A 14792-nucleotide genomic window follows, 5' to 3' on the forward strand; every position below is an offset into this window, starting at 1 on the left:
ATGAATTGACAGTCATGTGTTTCCATCTTCATTTGGTACAAACTCGTAATGAAAAGCTATTTATTTCTACAATTCCTTCTTCTTTCAGTTGTGCAAGAAACTCACGTAAAGACTGTAAAGTTTGTACTTCAATGTAAACTTCTTTTGAAAATTTTCGTAAAATGTAATTATACAGTCTTCTAACGTTGTATCGTCTTTAAAGTATTTGTATATGTGAATGTTTTGGGCGCTTAAAGACTGTTCGTCATTTTCTATCTCGACTTGAAGTATAAAGTCAATCTTTCTGAAAGCACGTGTTATATACATATTTGTTTATGCCAATGTTACTTCTCTTCATTATGTCACAATCCAGTCTGTTGGAAACTTAAACGTTACTCTGTCCCCTTTATTTTGACGTCAGGGTTTTCACTACTGAACGCAACAGATAAAGTATTTTGCTATACATTTAATTCGGATAAAAATAAACCATTTACTCTTTCTTTGCTTCAGCTTCTTTAGCTTTTGCTTCAGCTTCTTCTCTAGCTTTCTTCGCCAGTAGTCTTGGGTTCTTTGTTCTTCCAGCAGCTAATGCAGCAAGTTGTTTTTCACTAAGTTTTCTCTTTGGTCTCTCTGGCTTTTGTTCTTTTTTTTGTTCCTTCAGTTCGGATAAAATTTGCTCACGAATTTCTTCTTCAATGCTTCAACATCTATGACCCCTTGGTCTTGTCCGTAGGGCTTGGCTGAGTCATTTGACTGCAGAAAAAAACAAAAATAAAACTTTTAACCGATGTAAAATGAGCTTGTCAAAATCAGAACGAGAGTCTATTATATTAAATGACGCAAGAGGAATACAACATCCTTTCTATTACGTAAGTCAGAGTAAAGATGGTAAAATATACGTAAGAAAAAGAAAGGTTCCATTAGCGAATGCAGAAAGCGACAACATAAGGCATGGCAAGGTGTAAGTCCACGAAGCCCATATAAAACCTTCTGTTCAAACTGAGCCACCAATAGAACCAGAAGAAAAGAAGCCAGATGTACTTTCAATAACGAACCAAGAGCTTATTGCAAAGTTCGTGAATTTCATTGAAAAACAAACCGAGTCAAAGAACCCTGACCCACCAGTGAAAGAAGTTGAGACAAAAGAGAATGTACAGTTCATGGAAAATGTCAAGAAACAACTTCCACCACGAATGCCAAGAAAAAGAGTGAGAATAATGAAGTAAATAGATATTTTTATCTGAAGTAAATACATGCAGAACGAACAGCTAAACGAATTTACTCCAGCAGAGCATATTCATCAGATTCGCTCATATTTCGATATCATAGACAATGCAGTTCAAATTGGTGACACTAATAGAAAATATTCTGACGCAAAGATTCCATCACAACCTGGAACTGCTAAAGATAACACATGGGTAACATTCAATCTCTCACCTCCTGGTAAAAATATGTTGGACCTTTACAATACATTCATTACGTATAAAATGGAAGGTCAATTTATTGTAGATAAAGAAATTGGTTCAGGTTCCAATAAAACAAACCCACCAGGATTTTGGATTGGTTTCGATGACGCTTTCTATGCAGTTGCTGGATATTCAAATCCTTGCAAATGGTCGTATCGTATATTCTCAAGACAATGCAAGAGAAGAAGCATATATAACTTCAAACTCACAAACTACCGAACAAATAAAGAAAGTAGATGTTTTCTCAAAGACTCACATGAAGATGTATGGAGTCATTCGGGAACATGCAGAACAGGACAAATTGTTAGTGGTCCAATTACAGCAGGAAAATCATTTGATTTTAAGCTTCGTTTAAGAATTCCTGTTAGAAGATTCCTTCCATTAGAAGCTATTCGATTTATTCCAGCTTTTGCAGGAAACATTCAGCTTAAAGTAAAGTTCAGTAGCGACGCCTTACAATGCACATCTATATCTGTAAATGATATCATTGCTTTCAATCCAACTCTTAAAGTTGCATTTGCTTCAGATTCAAATCCACCGACAAATAAATTTGTTCCATGGAATGAACCATTCACTATGATAACGAAGGCAGTAGAAGCTAGTGGAACAGTTACTATTACAAACTGTAACCCAGCAACTATTTCGAACAAAGATGGATTTTAATGAATGTTTCATTCATCCAAAGTCATTCTCTTTAGACCCTAACATTATACAGAACTTGTAGAACATTATACAAACGAGGCTTTATGTTTTCCTGTTAAAGTTATGGATTGGATTCCTATGGACGGTTCATTCTCAAAGAATACAGATAGTTCAAGTGCAACATTTACAGCAGCTTATACGCCTATTAATGTTAAAAGTATTTGGGCACTATTTAGAAAGAAAGACAACTATTATGTTAATTTTGAGAACCCTAAGTTTAAATATCTTCAGCTTTCCATGGGAGCTTATAGAAATATGCCTGCAGAACCTGAAAAATCATATGGACCTGTATTTTATGAAATGGTTGCGAACGCCTGCAATACACAATGATATGATAGAGTTTAATGAAGATGTTATGAGGTCATTGGTGGATGATGGTAGTGTGGAACATAAATGGGATAGCTATGACAACACACATTTCTTATGTGGTTTTCCAACAGAAGTGGACTTTTGCTTCCAGCAAAGTCAAACATCTACTGCTCCAATAACATACAAATTGTCTGTTAAAGGACCTATTGAACTAGCAACTGAAAATGTACCAAAGCCACTTATTGGATTTATGAGGGATTGTTGCTTTGCCATTCAGGGCGTGCTAATGGCATCCCCATAATAAGATTAGATGACTATAACTTAGCTACGGACGACAGTGAGAATAAAGGATGAACGTTTATTTTTAAAGCTTATAAATGAGTTCTTCATCAAGCTCTCGTGAACCTTCACCATCTATGAAACAAATTACCAAACGATTATGGAGCACCTATTGAATATTTTACGAGCTGCACAATGGCAAAGACAGTCTCACCAAGGTAGGTGTTCCACCAGCTCCTGTCAAAAATAGCATTTGGTCAAGTCCTTATATAAGATATGGTCTCCCACTAGGTTTGCTAGCTACAGCAGTAGCAGTTATGATGTTGAAAAGAAATAAAGCAAATGTTGTAAATAATACTGAAGTAGCTGAAGTTAAACAAACTCCAACAACTTCGCCAAAACCAACGCCTTCACAAGCAAAACCTCAATGACTCCTGAACTATGGAAGTACAAACTCCTGTTCAAAAGTCAACTCCTAAACCGACTCCAACATTTAAACCAGAACCTACTCCTCAAATAAATCGTAAAACTCCTGCGTTTCCTTACTGAAAAAATAACGTTATTTTTATTTAATATTAAAATTTTTATTTGATTGAAATGACGACTAAAGTCACTGAAGCAATGAAACAAAAGTTTTTGGTAGAATACATTAAATCAGGAACTATTCCAGAAGGTTTTTACATTCATACTATGAAGGATGGTAGAGTTCAGTTTAGAAAGATAAAGCAACCATTAGATAAAGAAGGAATTTTGAGAAAGATTAAACTTCATGAGGACAACATTGCTAAACTTAAGAAGAAGTTAGAAGAGTTGGAGAAAGGAAGAGAGTTATAAAGCAATGAATTAACAGAGTGAAAAAAACAGGTGAAAAAAGAGGTGAGATCTCACCACTTCACCTAAATTTATTTTTGTGCTATGTTTTCATACGTGTGAGGGTGGTGATATCATTAATTTTTAAGTTTTATTTTTAAAATTATTTTTTATTTTATTTTTATATAAATGACGAAAACTATTGAGATAACAAACTACAACGATCATGAGTTCAAGAATTTGTTCTTCGTTCTCGTGAAAATACATTCTATCAGATACGAGGGAGAAAGGGTAAAGTTAGTTTGAGCGTTTATGAAGGAATGAAGAATGGAAAGTTTATACAAGCATACGATACAAACGGTAAGCGTGTTTCATTAGCTTTGTCAAAACTTACAGGTATAAACTATAACAGTGATTTTGACCTATATGAAGAAGAAAGTGAGTCAGAAGATTATGAGCTGTTATATGAAGCACAGCAATGGGAGGAGTTGCAATACTTTTGTAAGTGAAAACGTTTATTTTTTACATTAGTGAGGTGAAGTGGTTGGCGGCTTTGTAAATATTTAAGGTTAAGTTAGTGTTGTCGTTTGTGTTGTAAAATATACGTTAACGGTTTTGTAAAGTGTCAAATTCACATATAATGGGTAAGGAGGCGCGCAGTGCCTCCGTACACTTGATATGTATACTAACTATCTTTGCCTTTCGACTGTTGGAGTGTCAACTTTTTCGAAGTCAAAGATGACTTGATGAATCGAATCATTCTGCCACTCTCTCTGAATGTCGAAAGTCAAGAATTGTGGCCATGATGTGTTCCTTGTAGTTGACAAATGATATTGAATGGCATGATCGAGATCTGGTTCTCCAATTCTGGTGTGAATCGAGTAGCAATTGTTTGTTCGTTGGCACTTATCACGGTAAGTGATTCGGAAGAGTTGACCGATTCCTGGTATTTGCTCTGCGAGATCTGTGATCAATCTTGTCATCGTGTCATCACAATCTTGTGCCTCATATGTTGAGTTACCAAGTAATGTGGCAAGTTCATTGGGAACGAAGACTAATCCTTTGGACTTCAATGAATTCAAATTTGTAAAGATACTTGACATCTCTGTTACGATGGGAGAGGACTGATTGGCAACCTTCAAAACTTCTGTTCTCACTTCGGATATGTAGACAGAAACCTGTAAACATACGTTCAAATGACACGTATTTCCCATATTATGAAGACCAACAATACCACTTTAATTGGGTAAAGGTAGTTCGCCTCTTGTGATGACTGTATGATATCGACAGCTTGATGAAGCGACAGCAATGATGTTCCGCTTTGATGGTTTCATGGAGGGTGCAACAACAGCAGCGACGGTATCGCTTGAAGGAAGAACCTTTGTTGGTGTAAAATCTTCGAAAAGGAGTAACTCTTCATTATCATTCAGGGGTGATCCATCAATGTTATAATTTGTCAAACCGACAAACCTGATATGATCAGAGGAAGTGATGTGCGCTCACCTCGAAAACCATTTTTCATGCAGGACCAGCATGACTGAAACGTGCAAAGAAACGCTCGAGACAATCTGCCTGTCTTGGGCAATGGCGTTGTTGCGTTCAACGTCTGCTTCTTCGTGGCTTCTCTTCATCACCACGGCAGTAAGGTGATATTTCTGGATTCCAATATAGCCCCGGTCGGCAAGTACAGGATATTGGTAATCATCAAATCCTCGCTTTACTGTCAAAAAATCCGAATGACAAATCGAAAATCTTCTTGTCATGGACTGCAGCCATAAACTCAACGTTTTGATGTATGGCTTTTCCATCTGGTGACACGAGGACTTGGAGCTTAATACCATTGCAGTGGTTTTTTTCATCCCAACTATAAAGCCTCTCTTCCTTTACCGAAGGAATGTTGAAAGGAATTGTAGTGCTGTCTACAGCTGCAACAGCATCAGGGAAGTTTGTAAATTTGTTCTTCATTGTCTCGTAAACGAAAAAGGGGATTTGACGGAGTCAAATCCCCGCTCACAAAAAGTGGACTTTACATGTCAAATTTTAAATGCATGTAAGGTCCACTTTTATGAGTTTTAGGAAGGAATTGGAGGCCATGAGTTACTGACATTTCATCAGTATCTCATAGCCTCCAATTCCTTCTTAAAATGGGAGAAACTTTGTCCGAATAGTTTAACATTCGGACAAAGTTTCTCCCATTTTAAGAAGGAATTGGAGGGTAAGAGATATACCAATGAATGTATATCTCTTACCATCCAATTCCTTCTAGAAAGTGTGCAAACTTTGGGTTAATTGCAAACTATTAACCCAAAGTTTGGACACTTTCAAGTGGAGATGGAAGGCTTTGGGGTATATATTAATACAATATACCTCAAAGCCTTCCATCTCCACTACAAATGGGAGAAACTTTGTCAGAATAGTTTAACATTCGGACAAAGTTTCTCCCATATTTCAATGTAATTGCTACCTGTGAGGTACTGATTTGAAGTCAGTGCTTCACAGGTAGCAATATTCACAAAATTTAAAAACATTTTATCAGTTCGTTAGATAACTAGAGCCTCCTAGGTACTGAACCAGAATCAGTGCCTAGGGGACTCTAGTTATCTATATAAATCTGAGAAACTTTGAGGAAATTGTTCGGCATTTCCTCAAAGTTTCTCAGTAATTTAGTGAGGAATGTTCGTTATCGTGTAAATATTTATAATATATACATGATAACAAACATTCCCCGCTAAAAGATGTAAAATCTTATAAGAAATAATTCCAAAAGAATAACAAATTTTATATGAAACTGAACCTTATGATGTAGTGATTCAAGATCACCGCTTCATAAGATTCAGTTTCAATCTCAAGTATCTCAAAAGTAAGGCTCTATTTTTTGCCATGTAAAGTGTCACTTTTTTGTCAAACCGTTTTTATCGTTTTCGTTTACAACAATTGAAGTTAACGGTGGACAGTGATTGGGAAGAAAATAGCTCGCAAAGATTGGAAATGCAACATTGGTAGTTCTTGTAACTAATTTGGAATAGCATGACTGGGAAATATGTAGCAACGGACATAATGCTGAATAGGGCAAGTATGTGCAGTAATATGTGAGCGTGAGGAAGAGAGACTCGATTGTTGAAAATTTGACCCTCCTTCCTCTTCTGGCCCTTCCACAGTTGGATTCAATAATGTCAGCGAGGTATTCCAACTGTTCATATGTGAAGTTGCACAATGATCGGAGCTGGAGCTTTGGATGCATCCTGATGAATATTGAAATCGAGAACCTGAGCATTGGATTGGTCAATGTCATCTCTTTTGCCTCTTCTTCATTTAATGGCTCTTCATCTGTGTCGGAATTCTCAGGTGTAACAGTAACAACAATGTTCGCCCTTCTGGATTCTTTTATCTTGGTGATGATATCTTCATCGCATGGTTCATCAATGTTGATAAATGAAGTGATTAAAAGATATAAAAATCTTATCAAATTTGAAATAGAGTTCAAAATTAATAAATAATGAAACCCAATCAATTTAATCATATCTAGATATCCTAATATATATCATTTTAAACTTGAAATTAAGAAACTGTGAAGAATTAAAAAACGTTTAAAATCTTTCATACAATTTAATCATATCTATATATTCTAGTATATATCATTTTAAACTCGAAATTAAGAAACTGTGAAGAATTAAAAAAACGTTTAAAATCTTTTAATAGAAATAGTTTATTTAAAAAATAAAAGTTTAACTGGTGCATAAGTAAAAATTAGATTCTCGAACTTATTATTATTTTTGATTGAAATATTAAAATAGTATTCCAATCAAAAATAATAATAAGTTCGAGAATCGTAATTTTAGAACTTTTTTACATTCTTCACGCCTGTAAAAATATTTCATAATTACAGATTTTATTAATTACTACTTTTTTAGATACATTCTAAAGCTGGCGAAGCAACGCTAAAGTGATGATTAACAGTGAATCACTGCGACGACCCAACATAATATATTGAGATTAATTTTCTAGGTATGGTTGAAATGGCGGAGACCTTCTGGCTGTGCCTCAGAGCCCCTAAAATATTTCAAAAGAAATATTTCTACCATTTCGTCGAAAGATTAATCTCTGACTATGTCCGAGATAGCATCACTCAGGCGAAAGTATTACGCCGAGAATACCGATAGAAGTTTCTATCTAGTATAAGCGCCAGTATTTAGAAGAAAACATCTAAAAAAATGAACTATTTGTTCCATTCAATTATCAATTTTTTTGTGAAAAAAGAAATTTTGAAATTATACTTATAATATTGAAAAAAAGGGTAGTGGGGCTTCCAGGCGCGTTGCGCCCTCTAGCCCCGAAGATGTTTAGTATAAATGAAGTTTTTATTCGGAAAATTGTTAGTCTTCTGGTGTGAATTCGGAGGACTCTTCTTGGATAGAGTCTTGTATTTCCTCCTCCTCTTCTTCCTCCATTGCTTCTGGGAAGAAGCCTTCTTCTGGGTCGAAAACATTATATAATGTGTCGCTTTTCACAAATTATATAATGTTTTCATGCTTTGTCACTTTTCTGTCACTTTTCAGGTAAAAACATTTTTATTATTATATATAAATGAATTTTACAAAACCACCGTTACCGTTCTTTGGAAATAAGAGTAGATGTAAAGATATTATATTGAGAGAACTTAAGAAACTACCGAATGGTCTAACATTTGTAGATTTGTTCGGTGGAAGTTTCTATATATCCCATTTATGTCATACAATATTCCCAGACTCAAAGATTATATGCAATGACTTCGACAACTATATGGACCGTCTCAAACATATACCAGACACTAACAATATATTGAAAGAGTTAAAAGAAAAGATACCTATAGGTAAGATGGAACGTATACCATTAGATAAGAAAAATATTGTGAGAGAGGTTTTGAAAAAAGCAGAATATATAGACTGGGATAGTATATCTGCTAGACTATTATATAGTGGTTCTATAAGAGTTCATGACATTGAAACACTTATGTCAAAAGTTTTATATCTTAACTATACAAATGTTTTCAAAGAGGACATAGAAAAATATATTGAGGGTATAGAGTTTGTGAGATGTCATTGGACAGAGTTGTATGAAAAATATAAAGACAAGGAAAATGTTTTCTTTATAGTGGACCCGCCGTTCTATAACACATGGGATTTTCAATACCAAGTAGACTGGACTTTGAGAGACTCTTTAGAAACTTTAGACGTTATACATAACCATCCATGCTTTTACTTTACATCCGATAAAAGTGGTTTAGAAAGTGTCATGAAATGGCTAGAAGATATAAACGACTATGAGTTTAGATATGACAAGATAGAATATGAGAGAGGTCCTATAAACTGGAGAAAGTGTCATAACAAAGAAATTTTATTAGTAAGTAAATGTGGTTTGAAATCGGATTGTTAGTTTTAGGTTTTTTCCATTGTGTCATTTATTTATTTGACGTGGCAGAAAAGTACAGAGAATATGAAGATGAACCAATGCCTGCAAATGTTCAGCATATGTACTCGTAAGAGATATTTTTATCTAATATTAAATGGACGCACAGAACTTAGCGAATGCACAGCAACCTGGACAACCAAACCCAGAGAATATTCCAAATGAAGTTAGAATACAAACTGCAATGGCAAACTATGGTCAAGTGCCAACAGATGTACAAATGCAAACTGCCATGTCAAATGACGCTGCGTTAGGTTTGCCACCATGGTATGCAAATATGAGATGGAAAGAGTTTTATACAAACCCTGAAGTGGGATATAAACAACTTTATGCAGATGACGCGAACACAGGAGTTGACCCAGAATATGTTTTCTACCAGAGGAGAAACAGAATGTATGAGCTGCAGTTAAAGAATGCTATGGAACTCAACAGGAAACGTAAGAGACTAGGCGGACATTAGATTTTTACTACTAGTAAAATGGGTTTCTTCAGTAGTATTGGAAACTTCTTCAGAAGAGTTGGAAGAGGTATATGGAATGGAATAAAATCTGTCGGAAGAGGAGTATGGAACGGTGTCAAAAATATTGGTAAAAGAGTATGTCAGTTTGTTGGTATTATACCTAAAGACCCTGAACCAGAAGAACAAGCTCCTGTTATACAACAGCCTGAACCTGCACCACAGTCAAGTTGGCAACCAAATCCAACACCTCAACCGTATTAAAAAATTATATTTTTACTGTTCGATAGTAGTTGTATATGAAACTAAGTTCTAAGTAAAACGCATGGTATAATGGAATTATTCTTTTTCTTCCATCTGTAGTAAACCATACTTGAAAGTCTGAAATACTTCCACTCGGCGGTTCATATAACTTTGTAGGTTTTTCGTAAAAGTCATTCATCAGACATAAGAAAGAGTTTTGCGCACCAGAAAATGAAGCATGAACAATAATAGCATCTTGGTCGAAAATATTTTCATATGTTCCATTAGGGTTTTCGACTTCATAAAAGTCCGGGTGTACTGGATATGCTGCAGGCTGATTTAACATCCTCATAAATCTATACCATGCCAAGTTGTTATATTTTGTAGAAATATAAACGTTTTCTCCAAGGTCTTCTATTCTATTGATTTTAACAGTTGCATTTTTCCTGTCATAAATAATATCGAGATGGTATTCTCCTTCGTCAATGTTAAACTGGTTTGCATATTCAATATAGATATCGTTTATTTTTTCTTGAAAAGCTTGAAGAGTTGTTTCTAAGTTTATAAGCAAACTAACTTGTAAAAGTTTTCCCTGTTCAAATTTCTCATACATACGTTTTTCTTTGTTATAGTATCGAACTTCAAAACCGACCGTAAATGGGAAACCATGTATGGCTTCTGAAATGAACTTCATTCTACGAAAGCCAATAGCTTTTGTGACGGATGGGTCTCTTAACCATCTTAATGGGTAGTCAAAACGATAGCCTTCATGCTTTACGGTATCTGTCTCAAACTTTTGACCGACATTAGTAAAAAGTTCATCTAATGGTTTAGTTGTAGCAACTCTAGAATTTTCTTTTTCTATTGGAAGCATATTTTATCTATAATCAAAATGTCAAATGAAACAGCGTCTATGAGAGAAATACAACACAACCGACAACTCATTATGCAAGCTCTAAATAAGAACACAACAAACTTTTCAAACTATTCTAAGATATCTGAGTCATTGAAAGGGGGTGACTTAAAACTGACAATAAACCCAATGATAGATGAGTTTCTATTTCAAAACAATAAGAACAATACTGTCTGTATAAATCCAACAAAAGGAACTTTAAACGAGAAACCTATAAATGAACTTCTTTTGAATCTGAGTTTTTGGTCAGATATATAAGATTATTGTGAACGAAAAATTATCTAATATAGGCCTAATTGTCATGTGCGCATATAGACATATGTATATATTATATGTTTCTTGTGTTATTATAGGTTAAATCCATAGTTTGATATGTGAGATAAATTATATCTTAACACAGAAATCGTTTTTTTATATTATCACAGTAGATATGAGGGGTACTATATGAGTTATAATATATATTATTAGGAATAAGTATATAGATCCAAAATAATGGGAATGCATAATTTATGGCGAACTCAAAACATTTATTTTTATATTATGAGGTTATAAAGTTGTTTTATTCATATATTATATGTGCTCTGTGCTATTGAAATGTGCTTAAAATGATTCTGCACGCGCAATCACAAAGCAAAACTTCGTAGCGAGCAACAGTTTGTGCAAGGACAGGGAATTTATATTTTTATCCTTACATAAACTTATAATGTGGTTAAAATGTTCGGTTTGCTCTCACTTTTGTTCCGCAATGTGACATCGTGAACAAAGTTTCCGATCTGAGTGCATATATGCAGGGTCTTTCCATAGCACCCTGCATATATGTACTCAGATCGGGAATATTGGCCACTTTTGTTCCACGATGTGACATCGTGAACAAAGTTTCCGATCTGAGTGCATATATGCAGGGTCTTTCCATAGCACCCTGCATACATGTACTCAGATAAGAATTTTGCTTAATTGTTTGACATGAATGTCACATTCGAAAATCGTTTCTCGAAAGGAGTTTACAATTACAATATATTGTCCTATTGTATTGTAATTGTAAACTCCTTTCGAGAAAAGCTTTCACTTTGTGGCACGAATGTCACATTCGAAAATCGTTTCTCGAAAGGAGTTTACAATTACAATATATTGTCCTATTGTATTGTAATTGTAAACTCCTTAGTTCGATTCCTTCATTTTATTAAATTATAAATATACAATTCTTTCTAATCTTCCTTTTTCATAATTCATTTCTCATTTAAATTCTAAATAATCTAACTCTACTAATCTAGATTTTTTCTAATATCAATTTTTCATATACAAACTCTTATTTTTTCTTTCAAAATTCCATTTTCCAATATTTTTTGAAAATTTTACATAATTTTATATATATTTTATTCTATTATTATTACATAATAATATTATACATATTAATTGTTTTAATTTTTGAATGCATACGATAATTTTTAATTCAATTTTTAAACGAATGTTTTGATGGGACGAGCTTACTGCTCATAGGCTCATCCCATCAAAACATTCCATTCAAAACTCTGGCCTTCATCGAGGCCAGAGCCAACAATTCATCCCCTCAGAGCCAAGTTCCTCGACGGTCGTCCTCATTAGGCCTGATCCGAGAGGAACTTGGCTTTGAACGAAAATCACAAGCTCTGGCCTCAGGAAAAGCCAGAGCTTCGCAAACAATCCTCGGGGCCGGCTTCCTCAAAGACCGCCCTGATTCGGGGCGGCCGGAGAGGAATCCAGTCCCGAGAGAACGTCCATACGAAGCTCTGGCCTTTTCCGAGGCCAGAGCTTGTAAATACAATCCGCAGGGCCGAGTTTGAGGGAGATCGTCCACATCATTGGCGATCTCCTCTCTTCTCGGCCCTGAAAGACATGCAAATACAGGCTCTGGCCATAGCAAAGGCCAGGGCATGGCTTACATTCCCCAGGGCCGGCTTTCCCAAATGCCGCCCTTATCCCGGGCGGCAGGAGTGGAATCCGGCCCTGGGAAGTAGAAAATACGAAGCTCTGGCCCAAGCAAAGGCCAGAGCCTGCAAAATTCATCCTCAGGGCCGAGTTCTGCGATGATCGTCGATCATGTCGACGATCTCGCAGGAACTCGGCCCTGAAAGACATACAAATACAGGCTCTGGCCCAAGCAAAGGCCAGAGCCTCGCTTACAATCAAATTTGCCGAATCTCAGGAGATCGTTCAAATCACGGACGGTTTTCCCTGAGATTCGGCAAAATAAGTCAAATTACAGTTCTAGAAAGACTAGAAGGGGGCCCTGACCTTGAGAAAGGACCCCCTTCCCGGTCTTTCTGGCGAACTTTGGTTCGCATTGCGAGTGTCTGCTGCGAATCCGGGGCTGAGCAGCAGACACTCGCAATCATATGTCGCGGCAAGTGCACCTGTGGTGCCAGAATGCACTTGCCGCGACAATTGCGAAATGCAAAGATGATGCCGGAAGGAGCGGCAATACTGGCAAAAGCCACTCCTTCCGATACCAGAAAGACTAGAAGGGGCCCTGACCTTGAGAAAGGACCCCCTTCTCGGCCTTTTTTGTTAAATTTAAGATCATTTCAATTGCAAAATTATTTCAAAATTCATAATGGATAGTACCATACGAAGGTGCAAGTCATAGCAATGGTGCACCATCAATATGAGCCCCATTGCTATGACTTCACCTCGGGATAACCTCGATGGGAGGAAAAGTGGAGCAATTCGAAACATTGCTCCACTATACAAGTTCTTGTAAGGATAGGTATATAGTTACCACATCCTTACAAGAACTGTTCCTCGCTTCGAGGTTTTGTCTTGTGATTGTGTGTGCTGTGCCATCCAATGGACAAACGGATAGCACAGCACACACATACTAGGCATGATAACCCTTCCTTATGAATTAGGACGCGATAGCCCTGACCTCACCCCGGGATAACTTGCATTTGTACTCATATCCCAATCAATAACATAATTTATATCAAGACACACCTACCACTACATAATATAGCATTATATCAACACAATACTAATATATAATGTTAAAAACACACAAATTGATGATATTCATAATATAAATTGGGACCAAAGATCTATATTGAGACCTAACTATTATCAAACCTTTATATATAGGAAACATACATTGCACCTATAGAATATTGAATGAAAATTAGATGGTTCTAAAATTCGATATCTGATGCTGACCCAAGGTGGTCCTCATTCCTATATATGTTCATCTATACCTAATGTCCTAATATTCATCCATATACATGTTGGGTCTATCTCCATCAGAAGGGTCCATGCTGAAGTGTGGGTATTCAATTTCCACCCAACGGTTCAGCACGCCTCCATTATATTCCCACTCATTATATTCGTAAATTTTGAGGTTTATCCTTCGCTTTTAAGATCATTGAATTTGATTTTTATATAAAATAGTTATATATTAGAAAATATTATGAGTTTATGTGATATTATTTTTCAGAAGATTTTGTGTTCTTCTTCAAAATTTTATTTTTTTATTAAAAAGAATCTTTACAAAATATACATTTACTTTAATTAATATTTAAAAACGTGCTCTATCAAAAGTTCCAAAAATTCAATATTTTAGCTTTTCTGAGGTGTCACTTTTGATGAATTTCTGTTTACAACAGATTGGCGCTTTGCGCCAATCAAATAGCAAATAAAATGACTTTTCAAAATATTTATTAATTATTTATTATCAAAAGTCAAAAAAATCCGATATTATTACATTACATCTGATTGCAAATCAAAATTAAAAAAAAAAAAAAAAAAAAGGTAGTGGGGCCTCCAGGCACTTCGTGCCCTCTAGCCCTGAAGATGTTTAGTATAACTTTGTCCGGACAAGTAAGGGTCTATCGTCGCTACAGGAAAAGTTACGGGCGTTCCAAGGAAGTATACTTTGAGAAGCCTTTTCTGTCACTTTTCAAGAAAAAACATTTTTATTATTATATAAATGAATTTTACAAAACCACCGTTACCCTTCTTTGGAAATAAGAGTAAATGTAAAGATATTCTATTGAGAGAACTTAAGAAACTACCGAATGGTCTAACATTTGTAGATTTGTTCGGTGGAAGTTTCTATATGTCCCATTTGTGCCATACAATATTCCCAGACTCAAAGATTATATGCAATGACTTCGACAACTATATGGACCGTCTCAAACATATACCAGACACTAACAAAATATTG

At 35.5% G+C, this 14792-nt stretch overlaps 3 protein-coding genes and 1 pseudogene across 4 annotated transcripts, besides 7 other annotated features; 2 read left to right on the forward strand and 2 right to left on the reverse strand.

Annotated features, from left to right (window-relative positions):
* Positions 1 to 4235: part of a mobile genetic element that runs on past the window's edge.
* Positions 3553 to 4235: a terminal%2Cinverted (terminal inverted repeat of Maverick transposon ID:TVAGG3_0008090).
* Positions 4236 to 5510, reverse strand: TVAGG3_0008210 (annotated as a pseudogene). Its single transcript has one exon. A coding segment is annotated over exon 1 (1275 nt).
* A 2-nt stretch (positions 5511 to 5512) lies between these two features.
* Positions 5513 to 6478: a mobile genetic element.
* A 1352-nt stretch (positions 6479 to 7830) lies between these two features.
* Positions 7831 to 7909: a terminal%2Cinverted (terminal inverted repeat of Maverick transposon ID:TVAGG3_0008230).
* Positions 7831 to 14792: part of a mobile genetic element that runs on past the window's edge.
* TVAGG3_0008240 (uncharacterized protein) lies at positions 9088 to 9450 on the forward strand (the record flags this gene model as incomplete). The annotated part of the gene is made up of 1 exon (XM_051219824.1): positions 9088 to 9450. One exon carries the CDS (start codon positions 9088 to 9090, stop codon positions 9448 to 9450), a length of 363 nt encoding a protein of 120 aa, XP_051104810.1.
* TVAGG3_0008250 (serine threonine-protein phosphatase family) lies at positions 9469 to 9711 on the forward strand (the record flags this gene model as incomplete). The annotated part of the gene is made up of 1 exon (XM_051219825.1): positions 9469 to 9711. One exon carries the CDS (start codon positions 9469 to 9471, stop codon positions 9709 to 9711), a length of 243 nt encoding a protein of 80 aa, XP_051104811.1.
* TVAGG3_0008260 (uncharacterized protein) lies at positions 9716 to 10564 on the reverse strand (the record flags this gene model as incomplete). Its single annotated transcript, XM_001290112.2, has 1 exon — positions 9716 to 10564. The coding sequence occupies one exon, from the start codon at positions 10562 to 10564 to the stop codon at positions 9716 to 9718; it is 849 nt and encodes a 282-aa protein (XP_001290113.2).
* Positions 14194 to 14231: a mobile genetic element.
* Positions 14194 to 14231: a terminal%2Cinverted (terminal inverted repeat of Banshee-A3 transposon ID:TVAGG3_0008270).

This window comes from Trichomonas vaginalis, chromosome IV, assembly GCF_026262505.1.
Source record: "Trichomonas vaginalis G3 chromosome IV, whole genome shotgun sequence".
In the NCBI taxonomy this organism is placed as follows: Eukaryota; Parabasalia; order Trichomonadida; family Trichomonadidae; genus Trichomonas; species Trichomonas vaginalis.